Source organism: Oxyura jamaicensis, chromosome 3 (assembly GCF_011077185.1).
Source record: "Oxyura jamaicensis isolate SHBP4307 breed ruddy duck chromosome 3, BPBGC_Ojam_1.0, whole genome shotgun sequence".
Lineage (NCBI taxonomy): Eukaryota > Metazoa > Chordata > Aves > Anseriformes > Anatidae > Oxyura > Oxyura jamaicensis.
In genome coordinates, this window is record NC_048895.1 from 70,707,124 (window position 1) to 70,734,138 (window position 27,015).

Below are 27,015 nucleotides of genomic sequence, written 5' to 3' on the forward strand. Positions count from 1 at the left end.
GGGTACTCTCCAGTGCACTGCTGATGAATAGTGTAGAAAAGGGAGAAAGACACTGAATGCTTAAGATTTTCCTTCTTATTTCGTCACGGTTCAGCTTTGTGAAAGCTAGCTTTTTCATTTTCTCTCACAGACTGCTGGGGTGAGGGTGCTAAGGTACTGGTGTTCCCCATGGATCATTGATAGCTGGATGGGGAACTTCATTCATATAGGATCTCTGGATAATTGAAGTCAGAAGAGATTTTGGGAGTGCTGTAGTTCAATCCCCAGCTCAATGCAAGGCCAGCTATGAAGTCAGACCAGGTTGTTCAAAGCTTTTTCCACTCCAATCTTGAAAAACACCGAGTTTTCTCCAAAGTGAAGACTACGCAGCTTCTCCGGGCCATCTGCTGTCCTGCTTGGTGGTCCTCGTCATGGAAAAAAAGGTTTTTCCTTATATCTGGGGATCCAAAACTGGACGCAGTATCTAGATGTACTATCACAAGTGCTGAATACAAGGAGATAATCGCGTCCCTTGGTCAATGGGTCGTGCTCCTGCTAATGCATCCCAGGATGCTGTTGACCTTCTTTGTACCGTGAACCCCCAGGGCCTTTCTCCAGAGCTGCTCTCCAGCCAGCCAGGCAGATACCCAGCCCCTCTCGTTGTAGTGTGTCTGTTCTTCCTCCCCAGCTGCAGGACTTGGTGTTGTCCTTGTTGAATTTCATCAAATCCAGATTTGTCACAACCAGTTCCATGGCCTTGCAAGGAGTTCTTCAGCCTGGATTGCAATCATTATGACGGGGGCAATTCAGCTGGCTAAAAAAAATGTTCACCTAAGTCCCGGCAGAGATTTGCTTTGTAGCTAGTATTGGTGGCATCCTCAGAAGGTTGCTACGTTCCATGGAGCCCAGACTTCAGTATGCAGGAAGACAGGAAAGAAAAGACTGTGCTGAAATGCAAACTCCACCCTCCCACTCCAACGTTATCCCCTCCACAAAGAGTCACCACCTTTACCCAGAAATTCAAATCAGGCTGCTACATGTATTCTACACTCCAAAGATTGCGCTATAAAGCAAAATTTAAAACCTTTGACAGAAAGAAGTAGTTTGCCTTCTTCTCGAGCTCTGCAGGTCAAACCTCATGTGCTGCCATCAGTAAGGGCTACGAATTTGCATTCTTTGGTGGCACAAGGCAGCAGGGGATAAGGAAAACAAATTAAACTAGAAAGGAGAATCTGAGCATGCAAAGTATCATCTTCATTCAATCAGGAAGTGCTCATAGCATATCTTCTGGGGGATGGCAGAGCTGCGTTCAACTCCTTCCACTCAAGTCATCTTGAACAAATCATAAGAGACCAAACTGTGCCATTGTTTATTATTAAAAGAAATGCAAAGAGATCTTTAAGTCCCAGTTTTGATTAGAAGGCTTTAATTTACGCTGGCAGCTGCTTGAAGAATCATTTGTTTGACAACCTGGCTAAGAGAAAAAAAAAGACTCCTCCCTTTCACCTGTTACTTAATACAACACTACCCCAAAGCCCTACACCCTGCAGCCAGTTTGATTAATAACCTCATCTCCTCCTCAGCAAGTGATCTATCCCTTGCCTCATCTCCTAAAGCAGATACTGCAGACTCCATTTCATGCCGCACTTTTAGCTTTATGAAGAGTGGTGTGGAAGAGCAAAGATTAAAGAAGATCCATTTACCTTTTTGATTTAAAATCAACTTGATGTTGGTAGTACATAAATAAAACACAAAATAAAAGCCCAGGAAAAAAATGTTTAACAAGTTAGTTGTGCGTGGAGATTGGATTAACAAAACAAAAAAATAACTCTCCGGATTGGGAAAAGCCCACCTTCAGCTTCTGGAGCAACCAAATCCATGCAACTACTCATCACTGTGCACTGTGGGACTGCAGGCTGTCTTTTGAGTTTTTGATCCTGCCCTAAGCTCGGGATGAGGACCCAGCAGCTCGGAAGCCCAGGAGCTTCTGCAGGGAGCTGTGTCCTTGTGGCCTCTGCTGTTGCAGCCGGAGGACAGCTCCGCTCAGCCTGCCAAGGTGGGAGCATGAGTTCACATCCCCATGCTGCTCCATTTGGCCCGGCGTCAGAGCGGCCAAAGGAGACCGGATCTCTTGAGTTGCTGTGTTGCACAAATCCTTCAGTAAATGTTTGGAGTTCTGTTGAAAGGGCTTATTTATTTTTTCTTTGCTGTGCGGTGCTTATCTGGGGCTTTTCCAGAATCTTAGTTCTAGAAGGAAGAAAGACACCCTTCACCTGATGATGGCATCACTATTTTCAGAACCTTGGGCTTAAGTAGCCCCTTTTCTGCAGCTGCCATTTACTCCCCAGATGGATTTGTGAAGAACAGCCTTTGTTTTGGTAGGGTTGTCATACTGCCCTCTAAGTTTCCTCCTTTTATTCTCTTTGGTCATTACAGAATCGGACAGCTGGTTTGGGTTGACGTGTCTAAGGCTGGGTGAGGTGCATCCCACCTTGAGTGGTTTGCTCTAGTAGCACAGAGGCACAGTCCAGCTGAGTCAGGCAGCTGCCTCATCCTATCCTTCTCTTTTTCTTAAATAATAACACTTCAGAACGTCACCAAAAAGCAGGGTAAGTGCTGAAGCGTGAGAAAGTTCCATTAGCGACGAACACAATGAGAAACAAATTCCTCAGACCCGCAAGAATCACTTCCTCTCTCATCAGAGTCAGATGAAATTACTGAGGTATCCAGAGAACTCTCTTTTCTGTCTCATTTTTCCTGGCAGGGAATTATTTCAGCAGCTCTCAGATGTGATAGTCGGAATCATTTTTAATTAAGAAAATGATTTGCAGTTCCGTGCTCACTACAGGATGGTAATTGCAGAAAGTCAGAGCTTAACGTGGCCGTGAACAGCCCAGCTCTGCCGTAGTGTCACACACAGCGTGAGTGTATTTTGGGGCCTTTGGTGTGTTTTGAGCAAGTAGTGGGAAAATACTACCAGATGTGACCTGTGCCACGCTGATAATGTGTGCACGTGTAAGTGATGCAGGAAAAACAGAGGGGATAAGAAAGGGAGACTTGCTACTGTGTGCTGAGAGCGGTGCGGGCGGTGAGCAGTGCTACAGGCAGGTGCACTGGGGCCGGGAAGGGGACCTGAGAAGACCACGGGGAGTGAGTGCATCCTTAAAAATTCTCTGCCTTAATTCCACGCCCACCTTTTTTTTTTTTTTTTTTTCTCCAGCCTCAGATTTCAGTGTGAAACCAGAAAGATATGGATGAAAGCAAGAGGGATTAGGCAAGGTGTACGGCAACCTCAAGGTGTTGCAGAGAGGAAGAACCGTAGGATGTGGGGAGCTGTGGCAATGCCTCCAAACCCAGCTGTGTGCTCAGCAGCTGTCTTACAAGTCCCAAGTTCTGCAGATGTCTCACACGCCTAATTTCTGTGCTGGTTGTGCTGAAAGGGAGAGCACCAGAGATAATAACTTCAGTCAAGGTAGCTAGAAAATGTAAAGCAGTATCTTTTTTTAAGTCATGCCATTAAAGCAAAGGCTCAGAGTGCTGGAGAGCGTGTTATTCAACAATAAGCGTCTGCCCCGGGCTCTGTAAATTGATTTATGAGTTCAGGCAAGACTTATTACCCGTAACACACACACTCAGTCCCTTTGAGGTTATGTTTGTACATGCTGGGCCCAATTCACTGGCAGTGTAATGGGACTAATTTCCTTGGAGTTACACTGGAGCTGCAATTGGAGAGCTAGCTGCTGTGTGTGCCTCGACCTTCTGTTTGTGGATGTGCCAGGGAGTTAGTGAATTTTTAGTCCTGCTGCTGAAACCTAAGTGGCAATCGAGCTGGCACAGCCATTTCCAGCTGCAGGTGGAGCTTCTGCCTTCTGCAGCTTCGTCGTGGTTTCCCCTGGGTAATCCACAAGCTGCTCCTGACACTATCCCGGCTGCGGGCAGTTTTCAATTTCAGTGATAATGAAGTCAAAGCGGAAATTGCTCCTTATTTGCTTAGTCAGCTGAGGCTGCTGCTGCGTGTACAGTGTTTCCATCGTAACTGGAGTGAAATCTGGCTGTGAGCAGGAGTGGGCCTGAGCACCTCATGTTTTTGGGAGCGGAGGTCTTTGGTCAGTGATTTACTGCTCGCCACCTCTCCCACCACCTGTATCGTGCACTAGAAATGCGCCATGTGCCTTCTTGTGCAGGGTCGTCTCTTCGTCTCCTGCATCTCCTTTCACCTCCTTTAAATTCTCTCCACCAGTCCTCAAGGTATCGATAAGAACAGTGGTGTTTCTGGGGAACAGGTGGTGTTTTGTATGCAATTATCAAGCACGGAGAGAAGATCTTTTAAATGCTAACATTGGCTGGGTGAGGCACAACCTGTAGCCTTTGCTTCCCCTAGGAAAAAAGCTGGTGTGGTGCCTGGATTGTAATGAAAGTGTTCCACTGCTGAAATGGAAATTAGGTAGGTCTGCTCTGAAAAGAAGCCCACAACTCTCAAGGCATAGTATTATTTGCTAAAAATTAGAAAGGGAGGAGGATTTGGTAAGGTTTTCATTTTCTTTCTTTGTTGCCTTTGCTGTTGGTAAGGAAGGCCACTCAGAAAAATCAGGTATTCAGAGTCTGTTTCCCCCAGCTTTACTAGAGACTGCACAGGCTGTGTTCAGTCCCCAGCAGAGCTCTGTGCTCCAACATCTTTTTGACATTAGTAGCAGTTTTGATTTTTCCTCTGCGGTGGAAGAGCTGCACAAAGCAGAAAGCGTAGCAGAGTGCACGCGGGAGCCGGGGCAGAGTGCTCTTGAGCAGGGATGTGCACTAGTCAGCTGCTGATGCTCTGTGCAGGCCAGGAGCTTGCTGTTGGGGGAAGTGTTAAAGAGCCCCCATGTCCTCACAGGGGCTCCTCACCCTGTTTCCTCTGAGTTGGCATCACTTTGAGCTCCCAGCTGGCGGTGAGCTGCCCATTGCCTGTTCTGGAGATTGGTCTCTGTTTAAAGAGATGGAGGAGCAAGTTGCTCAAGGTTTTTGTGACAGGAAGGTCCTCTGCCTCAGCATCACCTAAATACAATGCTGGCTTGCTCCATGCTAAGGGTTTGTAGATCCTACTCTCTGGTCCACTTTTTTAGGAGCCTTGGTCTTGCTGGGTAGTGAGCGAGACAGTCGCCCATACAGACCTTCATGGAGGGGGTTGTAAATGTGAGTAGGAAGGACGGGAGGTCATTTGAAGGAGCTGAACACCACTGACCAGTAGTGACTGATTTTGTCCTTGGTTTCAGTACCCATAGTGCTCAGACCACGGCCACAGCTGTCCCCATCTCCCTGATGGGGGGCTCAGGGAATGCAGGGATGGGTCCTGCTCCCACAGGTCTCAGGGGGCAGGAAGAGGCATTCCCAGGCAGCTGGGAACACAATTTAATGTAAGGCTACATCTGTCATCAGTCACAGCCCCAGCTCAGAATAAAAGGGGATGAAAGGGGACTTAAAATCCAAGCCACTGCCTGCTGGTGAGGAGGGGCTGGGTGCATTTTGAAAGAAAAGGCAAGGAAAGAGAGAGGAGTATCATGCTGGAAGGCTGCGGATGGGACAAGAAGGAAGCTACGTTCAAAAAAATAAACACCACTCAAAAACCTGCTCATTACCTGCAAAGCTGCATGCTATCAAAATACATATTAAACAGCCTTTTTTTTTTTTTTTTTCCTAGTTTTATCTGCTGAAAATATAGAATTGCTCTTAGCAAAAGGGGCAAACCAGGTGCCTCTTTGCTGGTAAATTCCCTAGGGCTGCGATGCAGAAGGATGGGGCACTTGGGAGCTCCCCTCTGCTTTGCAGCCACCTCCACGTCTCCTCTCGCTGCTCCCAGCTGGCTCCCGCAGCAAGGAGGGACCCCGGCTGCCTGACCTGCACCGTGTTGGTTTCCTGGCTGCTGTTTCGCCGTGCTGAGCTTGTGCTGGAGGTAACGTGGCTAAATTGCTTCCCGGCTGCTCGCTCTCAATCCGCTCTGCTCCACCAGGAGCTTTGAACAGTGCCCACGGGGCAGCCCATGGTGAGATCCCCGTTAACCCCAGTGCTTCGAGAGCGATCAAGGCAGACGGAGCTCCGGGCTCTGCTTTGGGAGGCATGCTCAGTAACAAGTCATTACCCTGAAGAGGAGAAATGAGTGTTCATGCTGCACGTGCTAACTCCCACTAATTGAAACCCATTCTTTCTCAGCTGTTTTGTATGCTTGGTTGTGCATGAGGAAGGGCCTTAATTTTTTTCCCCAAGTGTGACTGGTACAAGGCTTTTCAGAGTAGCAAAGCGCAGAGAAAACCTTAAAAAAGCCACATTTTTCTACTTCTTCTATGATAACCTAGTTAGTTCTAATTGCTCACATTTTTACATTTGGAAGAGAAAAAGAGAATAAAGGTCTTGTAATCACTCTTGCGAGTTGTAGTTTGATGTTTCAGGCTCTGTAATGATTACTTACAGTGTGCATGACAAACCACACAGCTCGTAAGAGCGCAGATAGAGCAGGCTTCCTGCCCCTGAAATTTGTCATCTGACTGTGAGATGGCATTTTGCTAGCAGAACAATGTTGTTTCGGTCCTCTAGCTTTTGCTTCTCTTGGCCCTTAATTCAGCTGTGCTGGGTTGTTCAGAGAGAAAGATCCCAGCCCTCGTGGGGCCTGCCTTGGCCCCTGCCTTGTGTCCTTCATCCCTGGGGAAGGAGATGCCCATAGGGGAGGTCCGGGGGACAAGGGAACGTGAGATCCTCACAGAGCCACGTCTCCTTCTGGGACTTCTGGGCAGGAGAAGAGCCGTGGCCATCTTCCCGTGTGTTTGGGATGGAGATGAAAGTCTTCTTTTTGCAGGATCACATCCTTTGCTGCTAAAGGGCTTCCTTTAACCAGGACCACAGTACAGTCTCCGTGGCCTTTAGCTTGATTTGTTGTCTGTAGTTTCTTGGTATTCTTTAGCAAGTCAGCACGTGGTTCTTTTGTGTGGGCTCTGTGGCTGGGTGCTGAATGGAAACAGCTTGAAACGAGGGATCAGGGCTTCACGGCACGTGCCCCTGGAAGCCATCCAGCCTCAAAGCCACCAGCTGTGGAGATGGCTGCTTTGTTCTCCAGGCTGGCAGGTGAGATCTCACACCACGCGGGGACAGGGCTCATTCCTGTGAGGTCTGATATCCACCCTTTCTGAAAGGGGGAAATGTAGGTGAGGAGAGTACGGCCCTAAAGGCTGCTAGCCTAACTTAATCTCCTCCTGACAGTGACATTTCTGCTCATCTGGGGACAGCTCGTTTCTGTTGGAAAATGCCAAGCAAGCCTCTTTATCTGTGAAAGAGCGTTTGTGGAAGATAAGAGGAACCAGTCATAGTCTGTTAGTACTCAAAGCCAGCAAGCTTCCAACTGCCATCCTTTGCCTTAAGGCACTGTAGGGCTTTGCTCTCTTTCTAGCGTGCCCCTGGGACTTACCCTCAGAGCTGGCTCCGGCTGTGCTCCCGGGTGAGCTGGAGCTGTGAGTTTATGCATTGGTTTAGTAATCCTTTCCCTGGCACTTTGAATCAAAGCACCCTGGTGACGGCAGTGCGTCTCTTGTTGGTAGTGCATTTCTTATCACTGAGGGTAAATAAATACCTCCTGAGAAGCCCGATCTTCACAAAACTGTGTTCAGTGTTAGCAGGAGGCTTGTCAGGCACTCAGACACTGACACAAAGCTGTTTTGGCGTTCATTTTACCCAGTCTGTGGCACAGAAATGGAGACTGCGGTGAGGTGGACAACGGGTCTGGAAGGCAGTCACAGGTGCTCGTGGTACAGGCAGGGACCTTCCTCCAGGTCCCTGAGCAGTGCAGAGCTCTCAGAGCCACAAAGAGCCTCTGGTTTGTGCATTCAGCACGTCCCCACCAGTGCTCTATTGCCTTTCTGATCGTTTCAGTGTGTTTAAGCAGTCAGCGTGGCAACTCGCTCTATCCTGCACACATGTTGGTTAGCAGCTGCTTTTCAGATCCATTTTGCAAATACAGCACAGCTCGTGCAGGGTGCCTGCTGATCAGCCCCAGCAGCTCCCAGGCTGCTGGTGTCACGGGAGAGAAAACAAACAGACCTGGAAGATGAGGAATGGGAACATTACCATGAGAAAAACAATGTCACGCTGTTACCAGAAAGCCAGATCATGGGAAAACAAAAGCAAATACTTGAAACATTTCTTTCCAGTCCCTCCCCTAGAAAGAGGTTTTGAATAATTTCTCTCCTTTCAAACTTGCAGAAATCTCACCGAGACTGAAATGTGTGGTTCCTGAACAGTCCTACGGCACTTGCACCCACGCAGAATCAAAACCACCTGCAGAATTGCATTGCAGGTAGAGCTGCGAGTCGCTGTCTGAAAAATAAGTAACCCATTTAAATATATACAGGGAAACAGGTGAGCTCAACCATGAAGCAGTTCCTAGCTGAGTTTCATGAGCAGGATCATTTACATTCAGCCTGCTCGTGAACCCAGAGGAGCACTGCATGAAACTATTTCGCTGCCCCACGTGTGGACAGACTGACGGGCTCTTTGTCGCAGCTTCGAGCTAGGAAATCTCAGAGCTAAGGCTGGCTGTGCAACCTTCGCCTCCCCTCCCTGTGCAGACGTGCCACAATACAGGCTTTAATTCCCTAATCCTGTGGTCATTTTCCACTGCCCCCTGCCTCCCTCAGCACGGAGGAGGCACAGTGATGCCTTGATGAGCAGATCCGCAGCAGCCTGGCTTGCTGATGCTGTGTATGTGACCAGGGCATTAATCAAGTCGCCCCCTCCAGGTCCTGCTCTGAAAACATGGAGTTTTTTCAGCTGTTTTACAGCTTGTCCCACTGAGGTCTCACAGGGCCTCACAGACACAACCCTTGCATCCTGCAGAGGGTTCAGGGATTAAAAACCTCATCTTGTAGATGGAGTCCTCAGCTCTCGGTCCTCTCCTCCAAGCCAGTCCCCTTCTGATGCTTCATCCCATTTGGCCTCCATTTCCCTCTGGCAGCAGTGTTATCATCCCCACAGCGCAGTGAGGCAGAGGTGGTGTAAGCCCTGTGATGTCCAGGCCTTACTTCATTGGGAACAAAAACAACCCTTCAAAAAAGATGAACCCCAGGCTCTCCCTGCCTCTTCATCCTCTGCACCTTTCGTCCTCAATGTTTCTTCTTCCCTCTACTGCCAGCCCTGCCAGCCTCTGTCTGTCCCTCAGGCAATTGGGGAGCACAGGCCGTAGACTTTTGGGCATCCAGGTGGGATCGATGCAGGTCCAGGCAGGCTGGAAGGGCCTTTGCCATGAAGTGAGAGCTCCTGTGTGGGAAGCCCACGCAGTTACTGGCATCAACTTTTGCTGTGTGGGGTTGGCGTTAGGTTTTGTGTCCAGCCCCACCACCGGCCTATTGCTCACTGGGTTTGTTCTGATGCAGACTGAGACTCCCGATGCAGTGGGTTGCCTTGCTTCATCGTCCCCATTAGTGACAGAAACAAACCCTTGACTTAGGGTTGAATTCAAACCCTTATTTAGGGTTGAATTTGAATTTTAGGGTAGGGTAAGGTGGGGAAGGAGCCTGTCGTGTTGGATAGACAGGACCCATCCAGACTAAGCATCTAGCCATGCTATGGCTGGTTTTGGATTTGACCAGAGCACCTTATCATGAGACCAGTTTGCCTTCTTGTCCCCTGGTAGTGCCCCAAAGAAGCACAGCAAGCGTGACCTCTTGAAACTTTGATGTTTCTGCTTACAGCTGCGTTGTTGTGCCCTTAAATTCAGGCTCTTCAGGGTCTGCCTCAGCTTGCTAATGGCACTTCATCAGCTGTAACGGGGCCTGCCTGCTGACTTGCAACATTTCTGCAGGTTTTTCTTTTTTTTTTTTTCTTTTTTCTTTTTTTTTTTTTTTGCTGTTCTTGACTCTAAATAAAGTCTTCACTTTTCACTTCAAACACATCCCTTGTGCGAACAGATGGGCACAAGCAGCAGCTCAGGTGGAACATTGCAGGAAAACCACGCTCCCCCGGGAGTTTCCCCTGTCCCGCTCTAGGGAAGAAGCGCACTTCAGCCTGGCAGCATCTGTGCACCACGGCAGGTCATCGCTTTTTACCAGGTGTGAAATTCTGATGAAATGCTCTTTCTTTGTTTTCAAAAGGCACAGCTCCCCTCCTCCAACTCACCTCAAAGCAAAGCCAGCCTGCAGTTGTGTTGGGCTGCGAGAGATTGGTTTTCTGAATATCCAAGTGCAACGTTAAATAATGGCCTAAAATCAAAATGAAGCACTTGTTGTATTTTGTACTTTATCATAATGTTTTCCTTTCAAATAAATTAATGGCTTCTTTCCTGCCATCTCTTACTGTTTGGAGGAGCTGCCCATCAAACTCTGGACAGTCTTTGCATAATTTTCCTTTGGTTTTGTTCTCCTTGCTCAGCACGAGTACTGATGCCTGCAACAACTTCAGACAGCAGCGTGGCAGCGGGGGGCTCGTGACCTGTGCGGCTTAGAGCATTCATTTCACTTCAGCCTCCTCTTGCGCTCGTGTGCTGCTCGTGTACAGCTCTCACCTCCTTGTCAGGTCCTTGGGACTGGAGCCATCCTCTTGGGTGCGTGGCGTCTGGCAGTGAGGCCTCCACTCTGCTGTGGTAACTTCTGTGGTAACCACTGTAGTAACCACTATTAATTCATCTTTTTCTGTCACAGGATTTTGTGATGAAGAAACAAGGAACAGCAATGAGTTAGTGTCTTTGCTTAGTGAGATGGGTGAATTTTCTCCATAGCTTTGCCGCAGCCACAAGATCTGTGAAGGAACAGATCTTGGCTCTAAGAGCAGCTCAGAGTACAGAGCTTTTCAGACCAGGAGTCGGAGACAGGAGGAGAAGGGCTGTGAAACTTCACGTACTGTCCTGTCAGTATTAGCCCTAGGATGCTCTGAGATTGTTATTTTTAAACCCCAAAGCCACTGTATATGAGTAATTATGTATATTGTATAATGGGAACGCCTGGCCTCAGACGTTGCTGCCAGTAATTGCAAAGCCTGTCATTTTCACCTAGCAGTTATGTTTCTGTTGCAGATTGATGTCCTCAAGGCAGACGTGGAGAGCGCAGAGTGGAAAATTCTGGAAAACCTGATCCTGGAAGATGTTGTTGAGCAGATAGGACAGTTGGTCTTTGAGGTGCACATCCACTGGCCTGGCTTTGAGGTCAGTGGCAATGACAGCACCGTGGTGCGGTACTGGTACAGTCTGCTCCGAGAACTGGAGCTGAAGGACTTCAGGCTTTTCCATACCTACAAAGACTTATCAAAACCACAGATGTTCTTGAAAAAGGAAGCCTTCAATGCCAGTAGCTGTTACACACTGAGCTGGGTGAATACAAGATGGCAATAGCAGGAAGGAATTTACAATGTGTGACTGCGAGCCATCTGTCCATTACTGAAGAGGACCTTGGAGTCACTGGCTAAAATTGCTAAATATGCATACAGCAATTGCTGATTAAACGGGATGGCTTTTATTTTTGTGCATTGTCAAAAGACCTGGCACTAGGAGACTATGCCTGTTGTAAATCTTTAGGTATAGCAGTATATTTGCCAGCAAGTATGCTTTCTTAGAGGACGGGCATTCTGCAAAGGTTTGTCTGGGGAAGTTAAGAGAGCGGCTTTTTGAATTCAGCTTTTCTCACACACCTGGCAGTGGGACACAGATACTCAGCTGCAGGAGGAGCTGTCACCAGAGCCCCTCTCCTCGCCCTTCAGAGACCTCTGCCATGTCATGCCAGCCACAGAAGGCAGGGCTTCAATAATTTATCCGCTCAAAGAACAGCTTGTCTTAAATTGCTCTTGCAATGGATGTGACAAATGGTTTCGCATCTAGTGAGATGCTTATTTAAAAGTGAAGCCTGGTCTTTTTTAGCTTGTTTTTGGGTTCGGGTGAACATTCTGCAGTGTGCCTTTTCCAGTGCTGCACCTGGCTGCTTCTCAGCACATAGCTTCCCTGGCCCAGCCTGCCTCTCCCCGACATGGGCAGGACAGACCCCAGGGCTGCACGGGCACTCACAGAGGCAGTGGCCACCTGCCCTCAGAGGTGCAGGGACGTGCCCTGCTCTGCAGGCATACTGGGCACCGTGCGCTGGCATGCACATTGCCTGCAGGGTGCTTCCAGCAGCCAGGCTTGGCCATTCCCTGAGAAGCTAAGCAATGCAGGGAGCTAAAAAGTCTATAGCAAATTGTTTCTTTTCTAAAGATTTTTTGACATTAAACTTTGCATTGAAATACAAGATCACACCATTTCTGGGTCTTTGATATATGTGCTTTGTAACTACCTTTGATTTCAAACTTCCATGGGGCTCAGTGTTCTTCCCCTTGGTGTTTCTCAGTCTGTCATTGTGTTTCAAGAAGTCTCTCTCGTCCCTCTATTGTGCATTCCCTTGTAATCTTGTTATTTCCTTCTCCTTTTCATACCCTTCTTTCGTCTTTTACCCTCTTTGCTGCCTCATCTCCCTGGCTTGTTTCTTCCCAGAGCATTGTTTCCACCATGCCCACAAGACCTCAGCAAGCTTCCGGAGGGGAAAAAAGCTGTAGGAGCTCATCCTTCCAGCCAGGTGAGACAGCTCTCTCCCAGAGCCAATGCTTTGCCAAGTAAACACATCAAGCCATTCTCCCCACCATCTGCTTTCCTCCTCTCCCACCTCTCTGAGAGCTTCTGCTACCCCAGTGCGGCCAAGGTCTGCTTTCCCCAGCAGGAGCAGCTTCAGTCCTTCAGCTCAGCTCCCGTTCTCCCAGAAGAGGCCAGCAAGCTGTGGTGGCAGCCCTCCTTCCACTTCTCTTGCTCTGTGGCTGCAGGGAGCCACATGCCCTGTCCCCTGGTCCCAGCTCCCCACCTGGACCTTCAGAGCCCTTTGTGGGGCTTGAAATTGCCTGAGTGAATCAGACCTTGTGCATCCGCATTGGCTGTGGAGGCCACATACCTTGGGTTTCTTTGGAAGATGCTTCAAAAACACCCTTCTCTGATGGCCTAGGTGGTGCGGGGCTCGTGGAAGTGGAGGGGATTTTAATCTCTTCAGTGAAAGCCAGCTCTGTGCCCTCATGCACTCAGGTGCATATCAGCCTTCCAAGTCACATCTGAAATCTTAACTTGTGATAAATGTCAAACCCTTCCTGTTCTAACAAAGGCACACTGGTTTTCAATCTGCTTCCTTTCAGTCCTGATAACAGCACCTTGTTGTGTTGTGTGAAGTGAGTTACTGCCTCTCTAATCCCATTTTTATCTTCTTTTAAAAACAAACACATCTACTTCTTCGGGTGCACTGGGATTTTCTGAAGTGCGGTTTAATTCTAAGGGAACTCCACGTGGGTTTCACACATTAAACACCTCAGCTGGGGAAGAATGAGGAAGCCCGGGACTGCTGGTAAGTGGAGCAGTGGCAGGCAGCGATCACAGGCCCTGGCCATGGCTGCCTGGTTAAATTAATGAGCTCCCTGGCACAGTTTCGGTTCAGGCCATCTAGGACCCTCCCTGACAGTTCCTAGCCACAGACTGGGAGTCAGCCCAAGCCAAGGACAGCTGGGATACAAGTTCAGAGTATGATAAATAGGCATGGCCAGCCCCTGCCACAGGGCTGGGAGCAGAGTCACAGGATGGCTGAGGTGTGGAGGGGCTGCTGGAGGCCATCTGGCCCAACCCCCTGCTCACGCAGGGACACCCAGAGCAGGACATATCCTTGTTTGCTTGTTTGTCTGTTTCTGGTACAAATGTAGCTTGGGCCTGCTCCTGCACACCCTGCCTGGGCCAGGGTGCGAGGGCTTTGCAGCTTGGCGGAGCGGAGCCATGTGAGGAGGGCTCTGAGGGGCTTCCACCTCCTCAGCACTGCGGCCCTTGAAACCCAGGCACTGTGCTGCTACTCGGTTGGATCCCCTGAGCCCCGGGTCTTGGGCAAAGCACTCTCCATATAATATATATAGCCCACATATTTCCACCCCTGGGGTAACCCGAGAGAGCTGTGACCTCCGAAAATGAGTAGGAAATGCCTTCTTTGTGACAGCCGTGCTCTGTGCAAACCCTCATGCATTAAGTGCTAAGGCTGTTCAACAACACAGGGCCAGAAGGAGAACCATTAAAATGCGAGAGGGTGCCAGGTTTCCTAAGCTGCTACAAAGCTGGCTGGAACAGTCACACTTTGTTCATCAGAGAGTGGCTTCGCTTCCATTTTTCAAATAATGGGATGGCAGAAGGCCAGGCTTTATTAATAAACCATAGAAATATAGACACTAGCACTACACAGGCTTTTCATTCTGAAGAGCGTTGGAGTACCTAGACTGGTAGCTTATTATCATTTGTTTAAGAAACCAAAAGATAGAGGTGAAAAAACAAGCGACGTTCTTTTTCAGGTGTTAAAATTCAAAAGGGATGAGAATCTTTCATCATTTATTGCCCTGAAGAAAAAAATGTAAATTACATGTATATGTAAATTATAGAAAAGGACTGGAGGGCCATCCTGATGCCCAAGACTCAGAGTTTAGTGTACCCTCATCACATTTCTTGCTCAGGATTGCTAGGTAGTGTCAGGAGCCATTTAGGCTGTAGTAAATACATCTTCTGCAAAAAAAGAGTCCAATAACTATGTTAATTTTTAAAGAAACCTCTCCTAAGATGCAGGATAGATAAAAGCCATTTATCATTCCAGAGGCAGTTATATGATATTATGGGAGAAAGGGAATGGCTCTTATTTTATGCACTCTGCCTTTCTACTTAGTGCCTCTTAAAGCAGTTACAGCCTTCCTTTCTAAGCTCCTGCTTTTGTGCCCCTACCCCTTCTCTTTTCCTGACCTCCTTTACCTAAAGGAGCAAATCTCACACAAAGCCAGTTCCCATCTCCCAGCAACTGGGCCGTTTGTCAAAGAAATATGGTTGGCACTGTGTTGGTGGTGCTGCTTGGGGTGAGTGAGTGTCCACCCGCTGCCATCGAGGCACGATCGGCCCCCATGTGCCACAGGGCCCTGCCACACGCCCTGCTCAGGAGGCATCTCCTGCCCTTCAGGGACTGAGCTGACAGAAAAGGAAAAGAGATCCTGGACTGCTCGCACCTGAAGTCCAATGCTCCTTCAGCCTGAGCTGAAGATCCCTCAGCCAGCCTGGTGGATCCCCCTCTAGAGAGCCCAGCAGCCACTGTGTGCTTTATCTCTTCCCGGACCAGACCTGTGCAGGGAGGAGATGGCGGCCTCCTGCCTCCCCGTCCTCCCAGGCTGAGGAGCAGCTGAAGGAGTCTGTACCCTGCTTGGCCCCCACTGAAAGGACAGGAGGGAGACTCAGTTACCTGCCTGCTTTCGGGGTGTGCGAGGAAAATATGATCATGCTGATATACTGGGGCAGTCATTTGTGGTGGCCACAGCCAGCGCCAGCCCCTAGGACACAATGTCCAAGTCCTGTTCCTGCAGTGGAGTTGTTACTACATTAATTTGACACCTAGGAAAAGTCTTGCCATGCCAGGATGTGTTTCAGTTCCATCATAGTTAAGAGATAATATGGTGTCACAGGCCTTCTTCCATAAAGGATTGATGCAGCACCGACAAGGATGTGTGAGGATACTAACACGCTTCCCCTGGGGAACCAGTCCCTTACTAAATGCCATGCTGGCTTCTTTGGAGGTTTCCAGATTTGACCAGGAAAAGGCCTCACTTCCTGCCCCACTCCAAGACCTGGAGTTTATTGCATGCTTTTATGGCCCTGGTCCTTGACCCCATCAGTGACTTGTGAGGAGTTGTTCTTCATGAGTACCTCTCAACTCTGAAAGATGAGAGAAAGTTTAAAGGGAACGTATAGCTGGTCTTTCTTGGCAGATACCAACAAGACATATCGCCTGGTAGCACACCTAAAGAAAATGCACTTGTTCTGTCTGAATTATTCAATAGCTGAGACCAACTGGTTAATTCAAAACCCTTGATTTTGTGAGCTTCATTAGCAACTTCCTTGCTCTTGGAAGGATCCTCAGGGTTACTCAGTAAGAAATCATTCCTGATTTCTTCCTGCATGTTAACACAATGTGACGTTTAATTGCAGTCAGTAGAAACCTGTTTAAGAGGTGGTGGAAGTTCAGAGCTGACCTACATTCAGAGACCTATTTATACTTCCCTCTCTCTGCTGGCTTTCATGGGGAGCATCCAAAAAATAAGGCCAGCACTTGAAGAGAACCTCCCATGGTCATGAATGGACCTCTTCCCTTAAATAGAAGTCCCTGCTCCTGGCAAAAAGTGACCTGCCTGCTGTCAAGTATCTCAGCTGGTTCAGAAGGAAATCTTTGCAGAGATGGTCTGTGCTACAGCCCTTATGCTGACCTTGCACAAGGGGAAAACAGGAGCTTGCTTTGCACTGTGTAGAAAAAATGACTCGAATGTGAATAAAAATGAAATAGCCCTCTTTTCAGTGAATTACTACCATACATGCTTATTTTTCAGCCGTTTCCTGAAAGTAAGTTCTGCAGTATACACAATATAAAACTTGAGGAAATTACAGCAACACACCAATTGCAGGGTAATTATGCTGGGAGAACTGGAAAGGTGGGCAGCTCCCAGAGATGTGGCTGTATACCTGTCAATGGTCCTAAAGCTCTATAAAGGTCATATGACTGAAATTACTCACTAGAAGACTTGTGTTGTTTTCTTCCTTTCCAAATCAGAGGGCAAACAGGCTCATCTAACCTTGACATCTTTCAGATTAACCAGAAAAACCCTCAAGGACTAGTCATAGCTTCTTATTCTGAATGGCAAACCCAATAGATCTGCAGTACCGCTTGATTTTAGCAGTCTCCCAGTGGCATAAAGTGCAGCAAGTTAAAAGGAGACTCGGAAAGGCTCAGTGCTTTAACATTCTAAATGTTCTGCCACGTAACCAGACAACAAGCAGGTCTGAGGCCAAACTTCCAGTGCACCTCACAAATGCACAATTCCATGCCCAGTTGACCATCACTGGAGCTTGTTTCTAAAAGCTTTGAACTCCAGGGAGCTTCTGTAAACATAACTCTGCCACAAGCAGTTTTCTCCAAGTGCTGCAAGACAGCCATGCTATATATATATATATATATATATATATATTTAATCAGCCTGCCTGGCAGTAAAGACATATTTTACTGAAAAAAAAAAAAAGACTCAAATTTTTAGTATATGTTAGTGAAGTCAACCTACAGTAGCAAGTCTTTAAGTAGTCTCCAGAGGAACAGGTGCCCATCAGCTGATATTTTTGGTGTATAGGTTCTACTGTTTCAAGTCTTGCAGGCAAACCTCCCCTCCCTGCCCTGCTCTCCTGCTCGTTCCTCCTCATGCAGGCTGCTCGTCATATGGAGTCTTTCTAGCAACTGGAGCAAGATCTTGTGATGACCAGCTGGTAAAAAGAAGGAAAGTACATTGTGTTCCTGGGCTCTCAGCTTTGCAGGGCTTACTGTCTTTGAAGACCGCACTGTTAAATGGTATTGAACATCTGCCTGTTGCTACAAATTGGCTTTTTACAAGGCAACGTTGGAGTTTTCTGGATGTACAGTAATTTAGATATTTGTTCCTTGTAATGAGGGCAAAGACTGAGCATCCCATCTTACTGGGGACTGTTATAAACTCTGTGCAAGACAGATGCCAAGACCATCTGCTTGAAGAATGACAGCCTTCTTACCAGCAAGTTGCGGGAGGATATGTGGGATATTTCCCCCTCTCACATATGAAGAGTCCAAGAAGGAGATGGCACAAGGCCAAAAGAACGATCAAGTTCCCGAGGCAGAGCTCCAAGGATGATGGAGATAGCTCACTTACCCGTAAACCCCCCGCTGCAAAAGTAATTGGTATTAATAAAAGTGGCGGCACACAGCCACATCATGTCTTAAAGTTAGAGATGCACGGTCAAGGAGAACAAAATTATCGTGCTGCCACAGCAGCCTTTTGTGCCAACTTGTAAGTATTCCTTCCAGATAGGGCGACAGGCTTGCCTCCAGCCCTCACAAGGAGCTCCTTCCAGCCTGAATCACTTCACTGTGTTCTCTGCCCCATGTTAGAGGACAAGGAACTGGGGAACTTGAAACAAGCTGCTTCCTTTCCTCACAGAGCTGCTTTTCCGTGGCTGTCTGCTCACATGCTAAGTTCAGCCCAGAGGTCTCAGTCTAGACTTGTTCTGACCGATATTTGTAGCAGACCAATTTCTGGCAAAACACGGAACTGGGAAGATAAGAGAACAACATGATTAGAGTTAATTAGCCCAGCAAGAAGTCTGTTCCCAGGTGGCTGCTGGTGAGACAAGTCTAGACTCAAGCCACACAGACACCCACCGCCTATTCTCAGGCGCAGGAAAACAGCTGACAACGTGAGCCTTGGAGTTCATACCTCTCAGGCTGACAAGAGGGAATTATCCTCATAAAAATTCCCCCTGCGGGCTTCAATGCAGATGTGAGAAATTCCACAAGGGATTAACAGGGTGACCAGCAGCGAAGGACAAAGGATTTTATCTGAAAGTTTCTAGCAGGATTTTGATTCAGGGCTTGTTGCACACATTTAATCCTAATTCATCATCTCCAGGGTTTACTGAGTCAACGCTTCTTGGTTTTCTTCCCCAAAGCCAACAGCCCGTGTATTACAACATAAGCTTACACGCTTCGATATGCGTATACACAAAGTTCTGATGAACAAAGTGATGCATGGAACAATGCAGTACCAACTACGAGCCAAACATTTTGTGCACTATAATTTACATGCTTTTAAGCATTTGGGAAAGATGTTTCTGATAGGGAAGATAATATAAAATCTTTTTTTATCTGCTGTATTTCCTCCTCCCCATTTCCCTATACTTACAAGCTGTTAATGGTCAGGCACACTGCTACGTATCCATTTAGGAAATATATTTGAAGAGGAAAAAAAAAGCCATTCTAAGTTATTTCAGCCCATTTTCTCCTTCAGCAGCATACAGGGCACACTGCACACCAGAGCTCAATACCCAGCTGAGGAATCAAGTCTTCCCTGTGAAAAGAACCACATCAAAAATTTACAAGTAGTACCAGTGCTCTGCTCGTGAAAGCGGTCTGCAGAGTTTGCCTGGTACACAGGACTACTGAGATGGGAAAGTAAAGGGAAAACATGTAAATTGGGTACAGTTATGTGATGGCAAAAACAAACAGAGAAGACTGAAACTCAGCTTCAGACAGCTGGTCTAAAATCCCTAAGTCCCATGGTCACTCAAAAAGACCTAGCTTGAAACTTTTGTTTCAAGTCTTCTTTGAAAGAACAGTCTTCCTAATCAAGCCTTCCAAACTAGCAGATTTAAAAATAATAATTAAAAAATTGTCCTTCTGCCTACACAACTTGGATTCTTTGCATCTCAGACATTGAGATGCTTTATCTCCTATCCTCCTGCTAATTATAGCTATTACTCTTTTACTATTGTTTAATTGATGAGCAGTGGTTGGACTTACAGTAAACAACACAGTGTAGTGCAAAACTGTAATTAAACGGGATAAATTTGTTACATGTTTTTATTTCTGTTACGGCCTAAAAACAAGAGCAGATAGAGAATTAGAAGGAGGGGGAAAAATCCTTCAAATTTACATTAGTTTTGTATGAATAGTGCAAGAAATTGAGTTTATCCGAACTCTGATACAACTGAGAATTAAAACACCAAATGGTAAGAATTATTTCATATGGACACTGCTAGATGGAAGAACTGAATGAAGATAAGCAGATTTTTTTTTTTTATAAAAAGATTTATTAAAAATAAGTTCTCTTAACGAGAAAAAGTGTGGCATGTATATACATTAAATTGTCAGAAACTTTATGGAGCTTATAATACAATGTATTCACTTTGTTGGTGTTCTTTTTTTCATGTGTCATGCTTACTGGAACTTAACAACATTAAGAGAAGAGAAAAACACCTAGCACACGACCATTACAGGCAAAATCTTCAAACTGAGGAGCACTTGTAAAGACGACTTGGTGATCAGCATGATACAATTGTTAAATACAGACAAAACAAGGTTTTTATGAACGCGGTTTTCTGTTGACACAGTTTAATCGAGAGCTGCAAGCTTCTTATCAGTTCATTCCTACTGTGAATTAACAGATATTAGCAAATGATTGTGTTCTATAAAGGTAGAAGTACTTTGGGGAGAACAAAATACTGCCAAAAGCCACAAACAAATGCATCTTTTCCAGCTCTACCGCAGCAGGTATCAAAGATTTCTTCTTAGGAAGAGAATTACACAATTGCTGGTTTTCTTCTTTAAGTCCCCACATCTCTGACAGCCAGAACCACAAAAATAGTTTTTCTTAAAATTATTTTATTTTACAAGAGTATCTTGCACAAAAAGTGACAGGACAAACTAACACTCGATTCTGCATGCTCCAGATGACCTCAGATTCTCATGCCCAGATGTCCTATTTCGAACAATATCCTTTGAGTCAAGTCTTCTGAAATTCCCCATTTCTTAGAGCATATGTACAGCTAGCTGAGAACAGCTGTACTACAAAATGTCTACCTATCCTCACAGCTGAATTCACTCCAGTCTCCGATGTCTGCAGGGCTTACACCTTTAGATCCTTGCAGCAGCCTCGTTAGTCCCAGAGTTTAATAAGACCATCCCAGCCGCATGTAATGACTTTGGATGTTTCGTGTGGATGCCAGACTGCACCGATACAGACTTTATCGTGTGCTTTTACTCTGCTGTAGAGTTTTGTTGTCTTCCAGTCCCAGATGTTAAGTTTTCCATCTGCATCTCCAGATATCACATAGCTGTATTAAAGGGATTAAAATAAAAGCTGCATTAAGTGCAAAGACGGCTGGTATTTTAACAGTTTACATTGAGCAATGGAATAGAGCTTCGCCCAGCGAGTTTCCCATCTGACAGTCTGAAAACGTATCTGCCAAAGAATTAGCATTCATGCTGTGCTCTAAAGCACCCAAGTCCTGCAGAAAGTGATTCATCAGCTGTGAGGTAAATGTGCTAAGCAACGTGATTATACCATACACAGTGTTACTGGAACTAAAGAGAATACATCGGGCAAAGATAAAGTGCTAGAAGTTTATCTGCAAGTTACAGACACTTTTCTTCACTATTTCCTCTAGGTTTGCTGAGGTTATTCTCCTGTTTTCATAGTCATGAATATCTTTTGTACATGCAGTGATAAATGTATCGGCGTATTCCTGAGCAAACAGGATGAAGAAAAGGTAGTTCTCTGAGCAACAGTCAGGATTCACCACAGCAGACCCACAGATTAGAAAGAGTGAGTACGTCTGAATCCCAGGTATTCTAGACAAATACATATCGCAGGAATAAAGCCTTAAGGTTTCTGGGAAGACTTTGCAGCTGGTCTACAGTAAAGAGCCAGAGGCAAGTCAGATGTGGAAGCCTCCCGTGCTGCACCAGGGCTGGACAAAACAAGGGGAATCTCCGGATGCTCTGACACAGAAACATAAGCCATCTTTGCAGAATGGGGAACCTGCAATACACTGACTGTTTTCTACTGTTGTTTGGACCAACTGTTGAGTATAACTTAGTCTAATTAAGCCACAAGAGCAAACTTTCCATTCTGCTGCTTGGCTAGAAAGCTGTCTGATGCTGGGTTAATTGAACGGCTGTGCATCAATCAATGTTCAAAATCAAATCAAATTCAAAAATAAATCTAGTGTCTGTGCTAGCAAGTTTACTATCAAACTCCCACAGAACTCACCTCATATCGGGTGAAAAATCCACTTGACAAGCGTAGCCAGCTACCATGTGACCTTTGAAGATTTTCTTTTTGTTTAATCTGAATCTGTTCTGAGCCCCAAAAATCAGAATTTGGTTATCCATTGACTGGCAAGCCAACCATTTCCCTGTAAATGCAATAAACAAAGATATCAGAGTGCCACGTGTGAAAAAAACAGACTTGGCTGAGAAGTTTGAGACACATAACTTTTCCTGCACTATATTAATCCAGATTTTTATTATGTATCAGTATCAACTTCTACCTAGACCTTACTTCTGCTTGTTATAATTGCCACAAGAGGCAAAACCTTGTGCTTGACAGGAGCTGGGAAGCCCATGCCCACAAAAACCTCTCAAAACTGTAAAAAAGCCCTGCCTGTTATAACAATATGCTGCATTAACCCCACTGACTTACTGATCTGTTGTTAAGCTACTGAGAAAGCTTGCTGGTGCACATATTCTAAACACTCAATCAAGTAATTCAGATGAGGAGAAAAAACCATCTAGCTGCAATCTGTTTGATTGCCTCCTTTGTGGGTACTCTTAAGATCATCACCTCTTCTTTTTCTTTATGAGAAAAGCAGATCTAAGGTGGACTCTGGAGTTTGAAAATCCTAAAGTTTTTGGAATTATTTCATATTCTGTGCCTTAACTGAATATGATTTACTGAAGACATTTAAGGAAAAATGAACAGGCTTTTCTAATCTTAACTCTGTTTCACTCTGCTTCTTGGCAGCGCATTAACTCCTGCCTGAGAATCCAATGAAGATGATGCACTACAGATCAGTACAGAACAGAGACTTCTGTCCTGAACTTTGTATATCATGACTGTCTTCACAGTGTCCTATTTGAACAGCAGTAACAAAATGTGTCGACCTATCTGTAACTCTGATCCAGCTACTGGCTTGGAATTAGAGGTTTTTCTTAAGACTCCCAAAGAAATATAAACACGTGTACCCCAAATGTGTTATTCTCTTCTCATTTTTAAAAGGTCTGTTTCCATCTCCTGCACCCTTCAGAAGGGAGGGTGTCCCTGCTAATGGTCGGGGGGTTGGAATTAGGTGATCTTTAAGGTCCCTTCCAACCCAAACCATTCTGTGATTCTATGAAACTGGAAGTTTTCTTCTGTAAAATTTTCCCTTTAATTTTCTTTAAAGGACTCATTTAACTCCAAAATGATGCACTATGTGTCTGGCACAATCTGTAGTGTAATTATTCTGAAAGCCCTTGTGCTGTGTGATGTTGGACTGCTGTAGGTCAAGATAATGTTAGCTAATGTGATATATCTGGAGCTGAAGAAATGACCCTACTTCATTCCTAACATCATTTACTGTCTCATCACTGAAATCAAATACTCAAATGACCAGTCAGGAAAAAGAATGAGAAATCTGGTAAATACCAGATTTCATACAACTGTGGAAGAATGAGATGAGCTGAAAAACTGGATCAGAACACAGCAAGTCATGCCACGTCAGAAATAGGGGCTGAATTAGCCCAGCTTGGGAAGCTAACGTTTTTAAGATGCAGCGTTCTTTCTCCAGAATCTTCCTTTTTATATTAAAACTCTACTTCAATTGTTAAGAATAAAATATTTACACTGTAAAGCAAATGTAATTTGATGCTGATAGCTGGCTGAAAATGCTAACTGTGCAACAAGTTCATCGGCCAATGCTCAACAAATGAGACTGTTAACTGTAAATCCAGTAACACTTCAATAACGTTGGCAATAAAGCTATTTAATTTTGGCCAAAACACATAAGGAGATTTTGTCCTATTAAAGGGATTTTTCACTTCTTACTGGAGGCACTAACTCTTTATCCTCCTTCAGTTTGATTCTTATAGAAGAATATAAACACCAGTGCAACATTAACGTAGAGAAACACTGAGATAATTTAGAATGTCTTTTGTGGAAGTGTTATTTGGGCTATACTCAGGAGAGAAAGCAACAGCATTAACAGGAACACGTACAACATCACTCTTTGCTTTATCAGTGGCACCACAAGGACCGATGAACTTGCTTAGTAGTTTGCAGCCACCGTCAATTACCACCATTGTTTCTCTTAATATTTTAAATATTGCAAAGAACACATTATAGCTCTACAAAAAAGGAGAATCCTTTTACTCTAGATGAAGGTCTAAATTTAAACCAACGGTTATCCTAATATAACCCCTCATTTTGAGGTCTTCTCAGAACATTTAAATCAAAACCTTATTCAGTCCAATCTCGGAATAAATGTATACACACTCCTTTGGGAAGGTAGGGTTGTGTGGGGCACCAGGGAAGTGCAGCATTGCAGAATTACAGATATAATCAGTAAGACATGCCTATGCAAGCTGCCTAAGAAGGCAGTAAAGTGTTAACCTACCATTTGGAGACAAAGTCACGGCTGGCATCGAATGCATACTTGGCTCAGCAATGTACTTGAAGTCTACAGGAATGTCCCTGCAAAAGGAAGAAGTATGTGTTTTAGGAAGACATGGAGACACTCCAAAGGGCGGCCTTGAGTCAGCTGATTTTCTCAGCCACTGAATCACGGAGAATGTAGCGGTGCTGTCCACAGCGAGGATGTGGAAAAGGGCAAAATTACGAATGCCCACCGAGAGAACTCCAGTTGTGGAACCATTTGTGGTTTTATTATCTGGTAGCATGAATTAACTCCAAACCAAGTTACCCATAGACTACAGCACAATCCGGATTCCAGCTGTAAAACCTGAACACAAAGATACTCGATTGCCTCCAGTTTAACTGCAACTCTTGCCAAATGTTTATGTAGGTAACAAGAATGGACTGATATATGCACGTATCTCACTGCAACATCTTAAGGACTTAAGTTTGGTTTTAACTATAATACTTCTCTGCCTTTTTCTGTGTCTCCTTCTGAAAGAAAAAGAAGTCAGGAGTCTTCTTCATTTCTCTCTGACAATGACCTTTTCCTCCTCATTTCCACAAATGGGATGCCAAAACCAATTCTGAATGTTCATAGCTGAACTGAGCTGTGAACTCCTCAGTCTCAATTCTGTACAGGACTGTGCCAGTATATGTTAAACATAGACACTGTTCAGTACAAAGGCACGTGGAAAAAAAAAACCTACAGGCTAATCCTTACTCCTCAGAATAGTCATTTGGTTTTCACTGCATACAGTGAATTATTAACGAGCTGTGCATATCCACAGCATTCCTCACACCCTGTGCTAGAAGGCTGGTAAAAAGGGAAGACAAGCAGACAGCTTTCTCTTTAAACAATGAAATCTCCAGCAGAAAATAGATTTGATTAGTGTATTCATTAGAAGACATGCAAAATGTTCTGTAGCAACACCAGTTAATACAAAGGGGATGGTTCTGGCCTCATTGTCTTTATTTGACACATTAGAGATGCCTCTGGGACACTCCCAGGGCAGAGAGCGTGACTGGCTGCCTTGTACTCACTGACCGAGCCTTGCTGGATGGCAGTACGGTCAAGGGAAATGCTAACAGCATTAGCAAGGTAATTACAATTCTGGTTTATTGGGGAGTAAGTTATTTCCTGTCATCTTGTGTTAAGCAACGTGTACACGGGCAGCAGGGTGCGAAGCTGCCCTGTTGTCAGGAAGCAACACCAATACTCCCGTGAGGTAAATGTAAGATCATTTACCCCTCAGCATCAGAGGGGGAACCCACTGTGGAGAAGAGCATGTGCAGGGATAACTTCCTCCCTAGTGTGCAAACCTAATCCAACACCCCCTCAGCCCACCAGGCGCCTGGACTCCTCAGTTCTAGGTAAAAACAATCTCATCAGAAGCTATGTTTAAAAAAAGTCTTATTTTTTAAAATAAAATCACAGAAGATACATCTCCGATGCTGAATGCTACCGCAGTGAGGAATTTAAATGCAGTGTAGGTTTTCCACCTTCTCTCCCTTTACAAATGAATGCAGGCTCATCTACTAGAATTTATTCAGGACAGATCTGTTTTATGTTGAAAACTAGCAGACACAGTAAGGACAGGTGCAGAATACAATGCCTTAGTCTGATAAGAAAAATACAGACATTTACGTTTCCCCATTTGCTTCCAGTCAAATTGCTAAGTAAGTAGTAATATCAGCCTGTTCTGCACATGCCCTCCCAACGTAAAATAAAATGAAAGTTAAAAAATTACCGAAAAAGATGCTGTCATGGTTGGCAGACCTAAAAAATCATGTGATACATCGTTTGTTCAAATTTTTAAATTTAAAGATCTTCGAATCCTTATATATTTTTCCCCACTTCATAACATTCTAAAGGCTGAAAATGTTTAAATATCAAAAGTAGCTTCTGTCTGTCAAGATCTGGAAACGTGATAATCTGTGGTTCTCATACCACTTCTTCCCCAAGCAGGAGAGAGAAAAAGCCTTTCAAAGAATGAAAAAAAAAAAAAAAAACAACACAAAAGCAAAACAACCCCCTTGTGGGATCTGTACACCATGAAGAGCTCTCTCAGGAGACTACAGCATCTTTACAAGGAATTATGGAGAGAAAAGGCCTGCTGGGGGGTATAGCTTTCTAGACACGACAAGCCTCCTAAGCCTGGCAAAATAAGCACTAAGCTACCGCTGTACTGCTCTTGCTTTGCTAGCTGACTCGAAGGTAAAAGGAAATAAAAGCTTCCAAGGTCAGTTGCCTGAATTATTTCAGTGTTTATCCAAGTAGGGTCAGAAGCATGGGAAGCAGACAAGACAAAATATTTTGCATTTCAAACAGAAAACACAGAATATAATACCCATGCTTTAACTGTAATATCGCTGCTGTGAAGATACAATCAAATGAAAAGCAAAAGCAGGCAAATGCTAAAGTACTCCCATTAGGACTCCTGACCAACCCCCTTGGTCTGTAAGCCTGTCCTGTGTGTGCAGGCTGAACTTTCAGCAGCCGGGCAACTGCACTTCAGTGCACGCTACCAGTGACATCTACGTGCATGCCATGAACTCCTGGGGAAAGGAGATTTAGAGTCTCAGGGGAGAAGCTGCTGACTGTGATGAAGTCTGACATGAAATCCCATTACCAGCTCTGGCCAAGTCAAAGTGTGTACAAAATAGACTGCAAAATTCCTCTAGACAACTGAGACTGAGCAATTAAACTGGCTTTAATTACTGGCTTTTGAGGCCATGCTCAGGTCAAAATTACTTTGAAGGCTGCTTTGTTTCTGTAGAATATTGAAGAAAAACTGGGCTGGGGAACGCAAAGAAATACATCAAAATGTGGAGTAAGCAAGTCACCCTAAGCTCAGGAGTAAGTCCTTATGAACTTAAGGAAAAAAAGGATTTGAGCTGCAGCACAAAATAGTTTGACATGGAATCTTTCAAACTCCAAATCTGATGTGTTGAATAGATTGGCTTAGTTTCCACATGTTGTAAAAATCTGGATAT

At 45.4% G+C, this 27,015-nt stretch overlaps 2 protein-coding genes and 1 long non-coding RNA gene across 3 annotated transcripts in view; 2 read left to right on the top strand and 1 right to left on the bottom strand.

Annotated features, from left to right (window-relative positions):
• Positions 1-12,208, top strand: part of METTL24 (methyltransferase like 24) — a 41,252-nt gene extending 29,044 nt beyond the window's left edge. The window contains exon 5 of the mRNA XM_035322312.1: positions 11,006-12,208. Within this exon, the coding sequence (XP_035178203.1) occupies positions 11,006-11,320 (315 nt within the window). The 3' untranslated portion in view covers positions 11,321-12,208. The remainder of the gene's footprint in view (positions 1-11,005) is intronic.
• Positions 12,209-15,647: 3,439 nt separating this feature from the next.
• Positions 15,648-17,732, top strand: LOC118164632. The gene is made up of 2 exons (XR_004749575.1): positions 15,648-16,727; positions 17,142-17,732. It is a non-coding gene; the product is annotated as an uncharacterized LOC118164632 (long non-coding RNA).
• Positions 17,733-19,634: 1,902 nt separating this feature from the next.
• CDC40 (cell division cycle 40) overlaps positions 19,635-27,015 on the bottom strand; it is a 37,400-nt gene continuing 30,019 nt past the window's right edge. Inside the window, exons 13-15 of the mRNA XM_035321385.1 lie at positions 24,002-24,078; positions 21,619-21,763; positions 19,635-20,680 (exon numbers count right to left, since the gene is read on the bottom strand). Of these exons, the coding sequence (XP_035177276.1) occupies positions 20,503-20,680; positions 21,619-21,763; positions 24,002-24,078 (400 nt within the window). The 3' untranslated portion in view covers positions 19,635-20,502. The remainder of the gene's footprint in view (positions 20,681-21,618; positions 21,764-24,001; positions 24,079-27,015) is intronic.